Source organism: Lygodium microphyllum, chromosome 8, assembly GCF_053477565.2.
Source record: "Lygodium microphyllum isolate KBCC chromosome 8, Lygodium_microphyllum_v1.1.10, whole genome shotgun sequence".
NCBI lineage: Eukaryota > Viridiplantae > Streptophyta > Polypodiopsida > Schizaeales > Lygodiaceae > Lygodium > Lygodium microphyllum.
The window spans coordinates 157,209,345-157,223,802 of NC_141142.1; the positions used below are offsets into that span (position 1 = coordinate 157,209,345).

General features: G+C 43.4%; 1 protein-coding gene across 15 annotated transcripts in view; it reads left to right on the forward strand.

The window, feature by feature from the left end:
- Positions 1 to 14,458, forward strand: part of LOC148033039 (potassium channel KAT3-like) — a 101,861-nt gene that overhangs the window by 48,093 nt on the left and 39,310 nt on the right. For 14 of the 15 annotated variants that reach the window (XM_087683757.1, XM_087683769.1, XM_087683754.1 and 11 more), the window contains 4 exons: positions 10,885 to 11,202; positions 11,282 to 11,521; positions 11,637 to 11,735; positions 11,814 to 11,846. In XM_087683757.1, the coding sequence (XP_087539883.1) occupies positions 10,885 to 11,202; positions 11,282 to 11,521; positions 11,637 to 11,735; positions 11,814 to 11,846 (690 nt within the window). The remainder of the gene's footprint in view (positions 1 to 10,884; positions 11,203 to 11,281; positions 11,522 to 11,636; positions 11,736 to 11,813; positions 11,847 to 14,458) is intronic. The other variant, XM_087683760.1, reaches the window with a different exon arrangement.

Genomic DNA, 14,458 nt, shown 5'->3' on the forward strand with positions numbered 1-14,458 from the left:
CCCCGCTGCTTTAGCCTCTCCATGTTAGACCGACCCATGCGGGACATCCTAGGATGAACACTCTAGGAGCAGTTCCACACCGCACTGGGAGTACCTCTAGATTCTATCTAGTCTAGATATCATTTTGTTCCTACTCAATTTAGTTCAACATAGCATAAACGTTAGCTTCACTGGGACTTTTGAAATCTCCCAGACATTTTGTATGCAACATTTTGGTCTCATAGGCCAACTTGGCTTATTGTAGACGTTAATATAACTTTCTTTCTTTCTTTCTTTCTTTCTCTCTCTCTTTCTCTCTCTCTTTCTCTCTGTCTCGATAGGGGTAAGTACTGTGGACTACTTGATAGGTTGACCAGCATTGATACCAAACATCCAAAACTTTAAGATATCTAAGAGACCAATTGGCATAGCAGTAGATCATGCTATTTTGACATTCATGCTCTCTTGTGTACATATGAAACATGAAACACCATGCCTCCCTAAACATCCTAAATACTACTTTATAGAAGACACCTCACAAATCTACAGTGTTTTTCTGCAGACTAGTTTACATACATTGGACTTGAGTAGATCGTTAGAAGAATGTACAAGGGATTTAGCAGAGGCCATACATGGATCAGCCATGTATGCATTCCCACACACCTTGCCCCGATGTAGACCCACATGATCTATTACTCCCCAAAATAGTTGGTATGATGATGAGTGTAGAGTCACCCGAGCTCGCTTACAGAGAGAAAAGAGCTAGGCACTCAGACACATCGCCAAGCAAAGGTGTTCTTCAAACGCCTTGTGCGGAAGAAGAAACGAGACTACTTAGCGAAAGCAGAAGTAGAGATATATCAGCTATTTTTGGGGCGGGATAGCAAGAGCGCATGGAAGATGTTTCATGAAAGACAGCCCTCCATACAGATTACATCACCAGATGCTTGGCTTGACTATGGGAGACAGCTGCATGACCTGCCAGGACAGCCACCTATGCAGCCCCCACAAGCTTGTAGGCCAACACAATGGTCATTCTTCACATGGAAAATGGTTAGGGATGCAATTTATAGATTACAAAATGGGAGGGCACAGGATGAGGATGGACTAGTAGTAGAACATTTCTCACATGCAGGTGACATACTAGCACCCGTATTAGCACATATGTTCAATAGAGCAGTATGTGAAGGTTTCCCTATGAGTTGGTCAGACAACACTATCATTCCGCTGTTTAAAAGTGGTGATCCCCTGATTCCTAGTAACTACAGGACTATCATGATCGGTCATACTTTGGCCAAGATATATGGACCTATATTGGAGCATGAACTCAGTGAGTGGGCTGAAATGCAAGGCAAGAGAGCACAAGGATAGACAAGTTTCAGATCAGGATATACCACACTGGACCATATTCTCACACTTAGAACCATAATTGAGGAGTGTCGAGCTAGAGACAAGAGGATCTATTGTTGCTTTGTAGACTTTCCCAAAGCGTTTGATACAATGCCTTGTACACGCAACGTGCAGAGATTGCAGGACATTGGAGTACCAGAGGGTATACGATGGGGTGTCTATGCATTATATGAGGCAGTGATAGGTCATGTACGGGCACTTGGGGGGTTATCAGAGAGGATTGACAGTACCATAGGAGTGAAACAAGGATGTCCACTTTCAACCACATTGTTTGGTCTATACATAGATGAGGTGTTTGATCACATAGACCGAGGAGGTGGAGCTGGAGCCAGCCTGGCAGGGGTGCTCATACTGATATTAATGTATGCGGATGATATTGTTCTCATTTCAGATTCATCGGAGGGATTGCAGTGCCATCTAGATGCTTTGCACATCTTCTGCAGAGATAAAGACCTTATAGTGAACCTTGGGAAGACCAAAACCATGGTTTTTAATACTTCAGCACCATGGGTGACAAGATCTATATACCAGTTCACATTTGGGGGAGATATACTGGAGCATGTGAGGGAATGTGTCTATTTGGGAGTCACCTTCTTTGGCCCACATTTTTCATTGAGAGGGGCATCAGAGGCACGTCTAGCACATGGATATGCAGCACTAGGGGCACTCGAGAGTCAATGTGCTCACATGCAGTTCCAGGAGCCCCACACCAAACTTTGGTTGTTTGACACCCTAGTCACACCTACATTACTATATGGAGCAAAGGTATGGGGTTGCAGCTTGTACCACAGGCGTCTTAGCCCACTCACTGATCAGATTGGAGTAGAGAGGGATTATTATGATGGTTGGGATAGCATGGAAAAGCCATTGATCATGAGGATAGCACGTATGATTAGGAGTAAGCCCTCCACCCTAGATCCCATTGTCAAAGTAGAGCTAGGGGCAACACCTATAGTTACGGAGGCACTCTTCAGGGCAGTGACCTTTTGGCACATACTATGGGAACTTCCACGCCATAGATACTCCAGATTGGCGCTAACCTCATCTAGACAACTAGCAGGAGGAGGTGAGAAGAACTATTGGTTTTCACATATGGCTATTTGGATGAGCGTACATCATTTTGATATTGACTGTCTTCCACCTTTGGATTATAGCCTTGACTGCCCTACATTTTTTCTCAGCCGATGAGAGTTGAACCAAGTGATCAGAGGTGATATCTTGAGGATTGAGACAGCAAGGACATGGATCCATCCACCACTCCCTCTAGGATCGAGGATGAAGTTCTACAGGAGTCATTTCTTGTGTCTCTTTGATGATGGTTTCCATATTCGACTAGCATATATGGACACCCATCTCTCCCATAGCGTACGGGTTGTATCGGACAGATTCGCACCTCATCACATAGGTTTTAGATGGAGACAAGTAGATGGACAAATACCCTAGCAGAGGATAGGACTTGCTATCTTTGTGGTTGAGAGCTTGAGACGGAGGAGCACTACACATGCAGATACACAGTATACTATGACATACGAGGACGGTACCATTGCCTCTTTCGTGATGGATTTAGACCCCTTTGTTGTGTCATGGAGTACGAGGACCAGAGATGCCTAGGTCTTTTCCTCCTGGAGGCACCAAATTGCAGTACTATGAGACAGGAGGCCAGCTCATCCAGTGGGACATACACAGAAGAGCAGTGATAGACTTCTCCTACGGAGCCGACCCTATTGACACTACCAGCCTAGCAGAGAGAGATCCACCCTGCCAGACACCTTACAGGCCATGCCGTGGAGTCACATTGGATAGAGCCATTTCCCTTCGTCGAGCACGACGACCCCGTCTACCAGGACCACGTCCGAGGAGGCCACATCACAGTCGGATTAGAGCCATTATAAAGAGACACCAAAGACTCACCACCAGGCATATTAGTGAAGCAGCTAGGGACTGCATCATAGCTGAGATCATGTGCAGATCTTGAGATCAGCTACACCCCATAGTCTCCACCACACTTTTGTACATGGTTCTATCATATCTTGTTCTCCTTTCCTTTCCGTTTCTTTTCTATCGATGGAACAACACTACACATGGTTCAACCCTGGTATAGTCCCATTGTATAGTTATTTTCAGTATTGTTTCATAGGCCACCCACTTATTTGTAATGTTATCTTTACCTTATTGATGAGATGACATTAGACATGGATGTACTCTGGATTTTGTCTCATAGGCCACATTGACCTTATGTAGACGTTAATATATCTTTTTTTTTTTTTCTTTCTTCTCTCTCTCTCTCTCTCATATTTACATATATTTGTGTTTGTGTGTGCGCACATGCACACATGCTCCCCTGATAATCTCTATTTGGTTTTGCACTAGTGGGACTTTGACGCCCTTTGCTTGCATTTCGGCTGACCTCACATGCTGGGAGAGTGTGCAACGGAACAGGAACATGAATATGGAGGAAAAAGGAGAAGAGAGAAGATAGCAAGAAGGAAAGAGAAATCTACACTCAATCTGGAAAGAATGTTGAATACAATGATGGACTGATCACTCCTTGCACTCAGCCCAAAGTGTTAGTGTGGACACCAAATCAGGCTGGAAAACGATGACACTATGCAAGATGGCGAGGATGATGGTGACAGAGCGTGTAGCGAGTGTGTAGCCAGCAGTCATCATACAAGATGGAGAAGAACATCGCAATCTAGCTGAAAACCTACATAGGCAAAAAAGAGATGATCTGCCCAAGCTAGTGGGCCGGCTATAAATAGCCAACCCCCACCAGATCTGGCTGACCAGCAGCCTGGGGCCTCAAATATGCAGTTGGCCAGATAAAACTGGCCGACCAGCCCTTTTGATGCACAAAATGCTGCTGCCCTAAGGAAAATAGGCCCCTTTGCTCCAAATGCACACATACTAACCGCTGGCCATTGGGAGGAAGGCTGAGAATTGGCTGCTTGCATAGTGTGAGCACACCTAAACCAACTGATAAAGAAATGCACACAAACTAAGTGCTCTAGAACGGTCAAAGCTTCAATGTCCTTGTAAGACTCCGACGGGACTCAACCAAGAGATGACACAAACTAACAGAATGTGGTAGGCTAACATCCCCTCTCAGATCCTAGGATAGTTCGAAGATCCAACAACCTCATACGATGAAGCATAGAAGCCTGTGGAAGAGGCTTCATGAAGAGATTGTTGCATTGTCCACCATGGGAGAGTAGGCCACCGCTAACTCAAAATCCACGATCCACTCCTGAACAAAGTGACATTGAACCTTGATGTTCGTGCAACCATGAAACACAAGGTTTTTTGCCAAAGCTCAGGCACTCTGGTTATCCACACACAACCGTGTTGTTCTTGTCTATGGAAAGCCAATCTCCGCCAACAAGTGATGGAGCCAAACTGCCTCTTTAGCCTTTGTAGAAGAGGCCACAACGGGCTCCTTCTTGCTGCTCCATGACATAGCACCTGAGCCGAGGGAGAAAGAAAAACTTGTAGTGGAGCATCGCAACGCCACATCACTTGTCCAATTTGAATCACTCCATCATCTAGCAAGAGTGGCCCCCTCTCCATACATGATCATGTAGGATTGAGTCCCTTATAAGTAGCGCAATATGCACAAAGCAGCTCATCAGTGAGTGAGATTTGGAGTCTTCATGAAAGAAGACAACAATGCCACCACAAAAGAGTATGTGTGGCCTTGTATGGATAAGCCAACTCAGTGATCCAACAAGACACCTGTGCTTGGTAGTGTCATGAAGGGATCTTTGGTAGTAACCAACTTGGACTCAGGGTGTATGGGGAAAGAAATAGGCTAACACTCGGCCATACCAAAATCCGAAAGAAGCTCGGAGATGTAATTGTGCTAGGAAATGAAGATGCCTTGTGCCATTTAATAGATCTCCAAGGAAGAAGTGAAGGATTCAAAGGGCCTGTCATATCAAACTCCTACTGCAAGATCTCACAAGATCAAGGAAGAAGTGAAGGATTCAAAGGTCCTGTCATATCAAACTCCTACTGCAAGATCTCACAAGTTCGATCAACCTCTTTTGTGAGTCACTCCGAATGATAATCTAGTCATCTCCGAAAGAAGCTCGGAGATGTAATTGTGCTAGGAAATGAAGATGTCTTGTGCCATTTAATAGATCTCCAAACCAAGGAAGAAGTGAAGGATTCAAAGGTCCTGTCATATCAAACTCCTACTGCAAGATCTCACAAGTTCGATCAACCTCTTTTGTGAGTCACTCCGAATGATAATCTAGTCATCCACATATAACTTGTAATAAAGGTTGGGGTCATGATTTGATCAATGGAAGCCACTCTGTAAGAAGAATCAATCAATCCTTTAGTATGGAGTCCTAGGAGTTTGCTTTAGGCCATAGAGAGCCTTCTGCAATTTATAAACATGATCCTCCTTCCCTTGCACAAGAAAACCAAGAGGTTGTGAAACATGAATCTCCTCCTCAAGTATGCTGTTCAAAAAGGTAGACTTTACATCCATTTGAAAAAGAGGCCAATAGTGATGGGCTATGAGAGCCAAAATAGCTCGAATAGTAGACATACGGACTCTAGATGCGAAAGTTTGTGTATCATCTAAGCCGGGATACTGTGCAAAACCCTTTGTAACAAGCCTAGCTTTATGCTTGTCCAAGGGGCCATTAGGAAGATACTTGGTCTTAAAGACCCACTTCACACCGATCACCTTCCGCTTCCATGGATGTAGAACCAACTACCAAGTTTGATTAAGCTTGATCACATTGAGCTCCTCCTACATAACGCGGTGCCAAATATCCTATGCAAGAGCCTCATCAACTAAGTAGACTTATGATCTTGAAGAATCTAACATAAGAGCATAGTATACACAAAGTGAACTATCCGGGTGGGCTTGTATGTTGGCTCATCTACGTGGGCCTAATGGGCTCATAGGAAAGTGATTAATACTTGCATCCCCCATGAGCTGTTGATACCAACGAGGAATGGTGATAGGCTCATCTTGCTATGAGGAGACTAAGAGGCCTCCAATACCTATAATGCACATATCTGGGAAAGGGACTTTCCCTCACTGGGGTAAAGATACATCACCCTCATCAAAAGAAGAGGGCTCCTCCTCAAATGGCTCAAGTCCCCCAAAAGTCACCCGTGGGGATGGGGAAGGAGTAGAAACACTCCATGAAGAAGGAATAGGAGTTGTCAAGGGCGCGAGGAGTAGAAGGGGTAAAAAGAGGGGATGGAGGGGGAGTCGTGGAAGATGAAGAAGGTTCACCATTAGATAATCAAGAAGAAAGGGACAGAGCTGATGGGGGGGGGGGATCAGTCGATGACAAAGAACCACGTGCACAAGAAGTACCATCGTCATGTTGACACATTGTAGAGCTTGTAGCCCTTTGTGGTCGTGTTTTAACCTACAAAGATAATGACTTTGGGTAAAGTTTGATGTCTCGTTTTTTCTTGTCCTCATGGACATAGGCATCACACCCAAAGATGCAAAAGTGGGTCACAAAAGGCTTCTTCCCAAAGAAAGCCTTATATGGAGTTATGTTTTGCAGTGTGGAAGGTAGAGACCTGTTGTGGATATGCACCGTTCTAGCAACCGCTTCACCCCAAAGGGAGAGAGGTGGACTTTAATGCTCCAATATTGAATGGGCCATCTCAAGCATGGTCCAATTGGTGCGCTTCACCATATCATTCTCTGATGGTGGGTTCGCATGGGAATACTCCACTTGGATGCCATGATCCTTGCAAAACTTTTAAGAAACATTAGAGAAAACCGGCTATTGTGGTCAGTTGGTAAATTGTGAACCTTGAAAGACATTTGTGTTTAAGAAAATACCGTCCACTCACAAAAGTTCTAGTGCACCTCAATCTTGTACTCCAGTAAGTATGGCCACACATATCTAGTGAAATCATCAACAATCAACATAAAATCTTGGCCTTCCCAAGGGAGGTTGTGCCCATAGGTCCACATAAGTCGGTGTCGACTAGCTCTAGTGGTGTAATAGCCCTCCATGAAGCAACCTATGGATGAGGTGCCTATGTTGCTTGCCCTATAAGCAACTAGGGCATAAGGTGTGTATAGGAGAAAAATCATGGAGACCTTCCACTAACTTCCTTTAAGAAGCTTGTCATATGGTGTTGAAGTTGAGGTATCCATAACCGGCAAGCCAAAGGAGCCTAAGCTCATCAGAAGTCCACAACGCAAGGACAGTGAGCTTATAAAGCCCACCCTCTTGCATACCTGTCCGTAGGATAGAATTTATAGAAGAGTCCTCAATAGTCATAGCATCCTGGGTAAAGACCATATGGGTACCTAGTTGTGTCAAACTATGGATAGAAAGAAGGTTGAAGCCCAAATTTGGAACATAAAAGGCTTTGGCCGTTGAGGCCTGATGATTCGGCAAAAGGGGAATGGTCCGTACTCCATGCACTTGCACATGCGAGTTGTCACCAATGGTGACCGAATCCCCTCTAGAATGAAGATGCTAAAGCCAATCATGACGGTAAGTCATATGGGAAGTGGCCTCACTGTCAACAAGCCATGGCTTCTTATTAGTAGAGGAAGCAATACAAGTATTCTCCATCTCAAATAGATGCACAAAAAGGGACACTGCAGTGGCGGGGGTAGTCTTCGAGTCCTTTGAACCATCCATTGGCTTCAAATGAGAGTACTTTTGCCAACACTTCTCAAGATGAGTGCCTTTTCCACAATGTGTGCATTTGGGCTTAGACTTCTTCCCATCCTTCTTCATGTCCTTCTTATCATCTTGTTTCTTTTTGTTATTCGCCTTCTTGTTCCCCTTCTTGTTTCCCCCTTCTGTACCTACACTAAAAGCTTTAGTAGAGCTGGATCCACTGGCACCCATCTCTTTGAGACACTTGCCATGCTCCAAGACAAGCAAGGTGAACTCCTCCCAAAGAAGAGTCTCACCTACTCTTGATGTCAAAAGGTTGGTGTAAAAGACATCATACTCAGGACATGATAGTTGGGTAACAAGGACCATGGCCATATCCCATGAAGATATTGTCCAGCTGAGGGATGTAGGCTTATCCTTCATATCCTCCATTTTGTTGATGTCGTCCTTCATGGAAGGAAAGTCATCAACCAAGAGCATGCAAAGTTTCTTCTCCAAGTGATACGGCGGGAAAATTTCTTCTGACAGCAGAGAGAAGAAAGCTTTGTCCACACTTTTACCGCCATCTTTAACTTGTGCACATGAACAAGAATAGAGTCCTAAAGGTTCATAAAGAGAAAAGTTTAGGCTCAAGAATTGAGCCTATTCCAAAGGGTTGTACGATCCATAGATGAGCCAATAGTTGGATCCTCCACAGATGGAGGAATAGGGGTAGTGACAAAAAGCCCAAAGATCAAAGGTATTAAGAATACACTCTAGTTTCCAAGACCAATTGGAGTAGTTTAATTTGTCCAAACGATCTTCTTTGGGTAGAGAAGGAAGAACGAGCACATCTACAAAAGGTGCCATCATAGGCATCCTAGGGCGAAAAGGATTGGCCCTAAGGGCGACATGAAGAGCAGGAGGAGATGGTTGCCCTGATCTGTGTGATTGGTCAAGAGAGGGTTCCTGTTCAGAATGGGGCTCAAATCTCCAATCTTCATGATGATCACACTGCCTCTTAAGAGGGAGTAGGAATAGGCTTCTCATTTGAGTCATATGAGCCTTGGAACCAGTGATATTCCATATCTCTAGACCGGCAAACACACTAAATCTGCTGTGTTTGGCTGTAGAAGAGCCCAAACAAAGAGAATAATCAGCTACACCTACAAGAAAACAGTTGTAGATGCCCACCTTTGTCGACAGCACTTGTAAAACACAAAAAATCTTCATTTTCTGCAGCAAACAGCAGGCTGAAAATTGTGTTTTCAGCAGTAGGGTGGTCTCCTTTGAAGGAAACCTCCATGTCCTCACTTAGGTGATGATACCATGTGAGAGTGCACAACGGAAGAGGAAAACAAACATGGAGAGAAAAGGAGAAGAGAGAAGACTGCAAGAATAAAAGAGCAATTTACAATGAATCTAGAAAGAATACCGTATACAATGATGGAATGAACAGTCCCTACATGCAGTCCAAAATGTCAGTGAGGGCACCAGATCAGGCTGGAAAATGATGACAGCACCAGAGATAGTGATGGTGATGGAGACGGAGTGTGCAGCCAGCAGTCCTTGCAAAAGATGGAGAAGAATATTGCAATCTGGCTGAAAACCTGCAAAGGCAAAAAAGAGACGATTTGCCCAAGCTAGTGGCTTGGCTATTAAATAGCCAAGCCCCACCAAATCTGGCCTGTTAGCAGCTGGGGGCCTCAAATATGCAGCATCCAGATAAAAACTGGCCAACCAGCCCCATCTGATGCACATGTTACAACCTTGAGGAAAATAGGCTGCTCTGTCCCAAACACACACATACTGATTGCTTGCCATTGCAAAGGCTGAGAACTGGCTGCATGCAAAGTGTGAACATGCCTAAACTGACTGAAAAAGAAATGCACACAAACTTAGTGCTCTAGAACAGTCATAGCTCCGATGTCCATTTCAGACTTTGACAGGGCTCACAACCAAGAGATGACATAGATTGACAGAATGTGGCAAGCTAGCACATGCCACCTATCTAACTTTGTTGTAGCATTCCCCAAGCTCCCCTCTTGCAAGGCTCCAACGACAAAGAAGAGAGCATAGTGGTTGGCACAAACTTGGCACCATAGCAACATGAATGGCCAGTTTTGGGTCCCCCGTTCCCCGTCCCAATTCCCTGTTCCATGCCTATTCCATGTGACTATATAGCCACATGGAATGGCAAATCATGGCATTCCCCGTTCCCATTTTCCGTTCCATGTTGCTATACTTGGCACGCTCGTAGCCACCACATTTGTGTACAGTACCATAGGGGAAATGTGAAAGTAGGGCCGTTGTTGCTTCGCACCAATTCTCATATTTTTCCAAGACTTGATGTAAATAGGACCGGTTACCCTCTTCTTTTGCGTTTGCATTCTAGTGTTTAAGTTGATATCCATGAAAATTGGATCCTCATGGAAAACGATGCGGTGCCATTATGAAGAACAAATATACACAATAATTCTAGTAATCAAGACAAATTATCCGGAGGCAAATTACAAGATTGGCCTTGTCAAAGATCCCATATAAACAAATTTTCTGTGGGCAAAGTACAGGGTTGGCCTTGTCAAAGATTTCCAAGATATAAGAAATATAAAACAAAACAAAGTTTTACAAGGCCTGAGGGAATAACCACTTTAAAGTAGCATCATTTATTTGCATTCTAGTCCCCGTAAAATTGTAGAATGTTGAAACAATTGTTAGTTTCCATCTTCCCTGTGCTTCTGAGTTAGTCAATGAACATATTGAAACTTTTATTCTCTGAAAGAAAAAGGACTATCGTCTCAACATATCAATGTTAGAATACTCAATGTTCCAATGTAAACATCTAGCAGGTTTTAACAATTCCTGTTTCTTGAACTAGCTTGTTTCTTTGCAGATCACTTTACTTGCTATCCACTGGGCAGGCTGTCTCTACTTTCTGATTGCTGTCAGCTACCCGAAATCACAGCTAACTTGGATTGGTTCAGCACTCCCTGATTATAAGGCCAAAGGGCCCTGGATTTGCTACATCTATTCTATATACTGGTCGATAACCACTTTGTCTACAGTTGGCTATGGAGATCTTCATGCCCAAAACTACACAGAGATGGCATTTAATGTATTATATATGCTGTTCAACCTAGCTTTAACAGCATATCTGATTGGGAACATGACCAACCTTGTTGTTGATGCAAATTGCCGCACAAAGCGATATGTAAGAACTAGAGCTTTCTTTTTTGTTGTACTCACAGTTACATGTGTGAGTATGCACTTAATGATAGATTTACCTGCAGAGGGATACACTTCAAGCACTCACCAGTTTCGCTAAAAGGCATCATCTACCTTGGGAATTGCAAGAGCAAATGCAAGATCATGTGCGGCTCAAGTTTAGAACCGAGAGCCTTAAACATGAAGAAACAATGTCAGCTTTACCAAAAGCCATTCGCTCAAGCATTGCTAGACATCTATTCCTGTGCATTGTAGAGCATGTATACTTATTTCAAGGAACTTCTTATGACTTTCTTTTACAACTTGTAAGTAGGTTTGTATACACGGAATGAAAACAAAGAAACATCATCCTAGCTCGATCTCCACAAACTTCACATTGTTGGCATTGCTTTAAAATCAATCAATCATGCTTCTTGGAAGGTGACAGAAATGGCTGTAGAATATTTTCCCCCAAAAGAAGACATTATACTTTACAATGAGGCCCCAACAGAGTTTTATGTGTTGGTCAGTGGAAAGTTGGTAAGCTAAAATTTTAGAAACTGTGATAATGTTGAACTTTGGAGTTTAGGAGATTGAAGACAGTGCCTTTTGTTGCAGGAATCTTTTGTGTGCAGAAGTGGTATTGAGAAGGTACTTTCAGATTTTGTTTTCTCTATGCTAAAGCATTACATTTATTGCATGATGATGATTAGAATCATCCATTTTTAAACGGTGAGTTGCACATGTATATATACAATTTTGAAGAGGTACATGCTCAGACAGTAGTGTTTTCTCTCTTATTTTCAGGAAGATATAATTCTGTGTTTTAGGGTTTTTAAAATAACCTTTTGTATAAAAGGGTATGTGACTTCGACATCTATATGTGTACACCTATTTCTATGGTAAAAATTGGCTACAAATGTTCCATGTAGATAACTGCAAGCCATCTCATCGTGTGCCAGAGACATTCCAGACTCGGGATATCAAGAAGTTTCAACCCTTTTGAACAAGTAGGGTGCATATGGGCCCTGGGGTGATACATCCACAGAGATAGATGTGGGTTACTAACGGGAAGCCACCTTTGGTCTAGCAGTAGTAAATAGGTCCTATATGGGCAACCACTTAGGATTTAGGTTCAAGCAAACACTGGAGTTTGCAGAGCAAACATGACTAACAAATGAACTTATTGAACAGAATGATCTTGACTTCCTGACACCCAATAGAGCTGACAGACTCGACACTCGGCAGAGTTGATGGGACAGCTTGACATTGATTTGCGACTCATGACTGGGCCTGAAATGGCACCTGCCTTACTCTACCACCGACTGTCGTACTTTGCCTGAGACCTTGCCTATTTGTCTGCCACCATGATCCCCATCTTGCTTGTTTACCTACTACTATCTTGCCTGTCTGTCTGCCATCGTCCTACTTGGTACCCTGCCTGTTTGCCTTTTACTTGCCACCTTGGGGTCTTTGCTTTGCCCCTACTACCCCCATGTAAATGCCCCTTTTGTCTGGGCTGCCCTAGTTGCTCTCTTTTGTCTAAGCCATGTTCACATTATATATATGGACACATCTTTGACTTCTTCCTCCACCCTAGTAGCTTTTAGTTAGTTTGTCACCCAAGCTACTTCCATCTCCCCTAGTTTGGCACAACCCCTCTTAGGTGCTGGAATCACCATAGTAGAGCTTGACACTGGCTGACCAGGTAGTGCTAGTACCATAGAGATATGGACTATTGAGTTGCATGAGTCAGTCCTCCACCACCAGTAAGGGGCTCCAGTGTAGATCCTGTCACTTTCTATGGCTGATGCCTTTCTGCTGATCTGCTTTGCTCCAGTCATATCTTGCACTTGGGGATAGAGAGACGATCCTTAAAGTTTCTCTTTGGCATGTAGACTAGTTGGAGATTGCTTACCATTTGCATCCTAAAGGACTCCATTCAAGCAGCTCTCACCGATACCCTCGCTAGGGTAGGACAAATAGTACCCCAAGAAAAAGGATGCTTTAGGGTTCAGTTTAGCTCACTTGAATAGGTTGAGATAGTGCTAGCCACTAGTCCGCTTGATATCACGTCATTTGTTAGGTAGAGCTTGAGAGGGTAGAGCTTTTGCAAGCTCTACCACCAGACTTAATGGAAGGCATGTTTTTTCAAGTTTTTCTCCCATTTTGGCAATGACTACCTCTCACATAGCTTGTCGATTTGTTCTTTCTTACTTTTATGGGGTTTGAGAGACGGATAGATAGATTGGTGAGTATAAGAGATGTATCACTGTCTTACCTTCTCCTTGATCCATGATGTGTAAGCTCGATAGTGGCTCCATGATTTGGTGGTGGTTCTCAATCCGCTTCCACTACTCTATAGCTCCCAATCCAATTTGCAATTGGTTGATCCACAAGAGAAAATATGAAGGGGAAGAGAAGCAAAACAACCTCTCTTTCTATCTGTCTCTCACCCAAGAAGGGTAAGAGTAGAAAAGTATGATGCATGGAAGAAGCTTCACTCTCCAAGTCCCTCACTCTCTTCCTCAACTCTCACACGCTCACTCTTCCTCACTCTCAAGATGAAGCACAAGGTAGAGTAGAAGCAAGAAGGAGAAGAATGCTCTCAAGTTTGCATACCACAAGAATGAGCCTATACATTCACTTTTTGGCTTTTATAGATGGATATGGATTGGGCTTTCCCCATAGTTGGGTGCTTGTCTCTTCTATTTAGTCCTTGATCAGGCTTTTCCAATTTATGCATATGCATTTAAATTACACCGTCTGTCATGAAAGTGAATAAAAGCTAATATCCTGGTAGAATATTTTACAAGTTGCATGAGCACTAAGTTTGGCTTTCCACATAATATTACAAACAATTATATGTTTGTAGACATTAACCAAAAATTATTGCATGCTTTGTGTCTTTTGCTCGATCTATGATTCTCTTTGCTTTTTGTTGTCTTTGTCTGCCTTTATTGATTCCACCACCACCCTTCAATCATTGTTTCCATTTTATGGTTAACATTATCCCCCTAGCATTCTTTAGCTTGCATTGGAGATGAGGAAGATTAGGGACAGTGGTGTGGCTACTGCGAGAAGAGTAGTGGTTGTCATTGCTTTGGACATCAATTATCAAGCAAGAAATGGTGGTTAGATAGGATTCTTAAACTTGGGGCTCTTTAATTGTTAGATTGGTTGGACTTGAATGGAAGGGTCGAAATTGGTCAGTGTGGATGATGTTAACTCGGGGTAGAAACTATGAACCACTAGATTTGCTT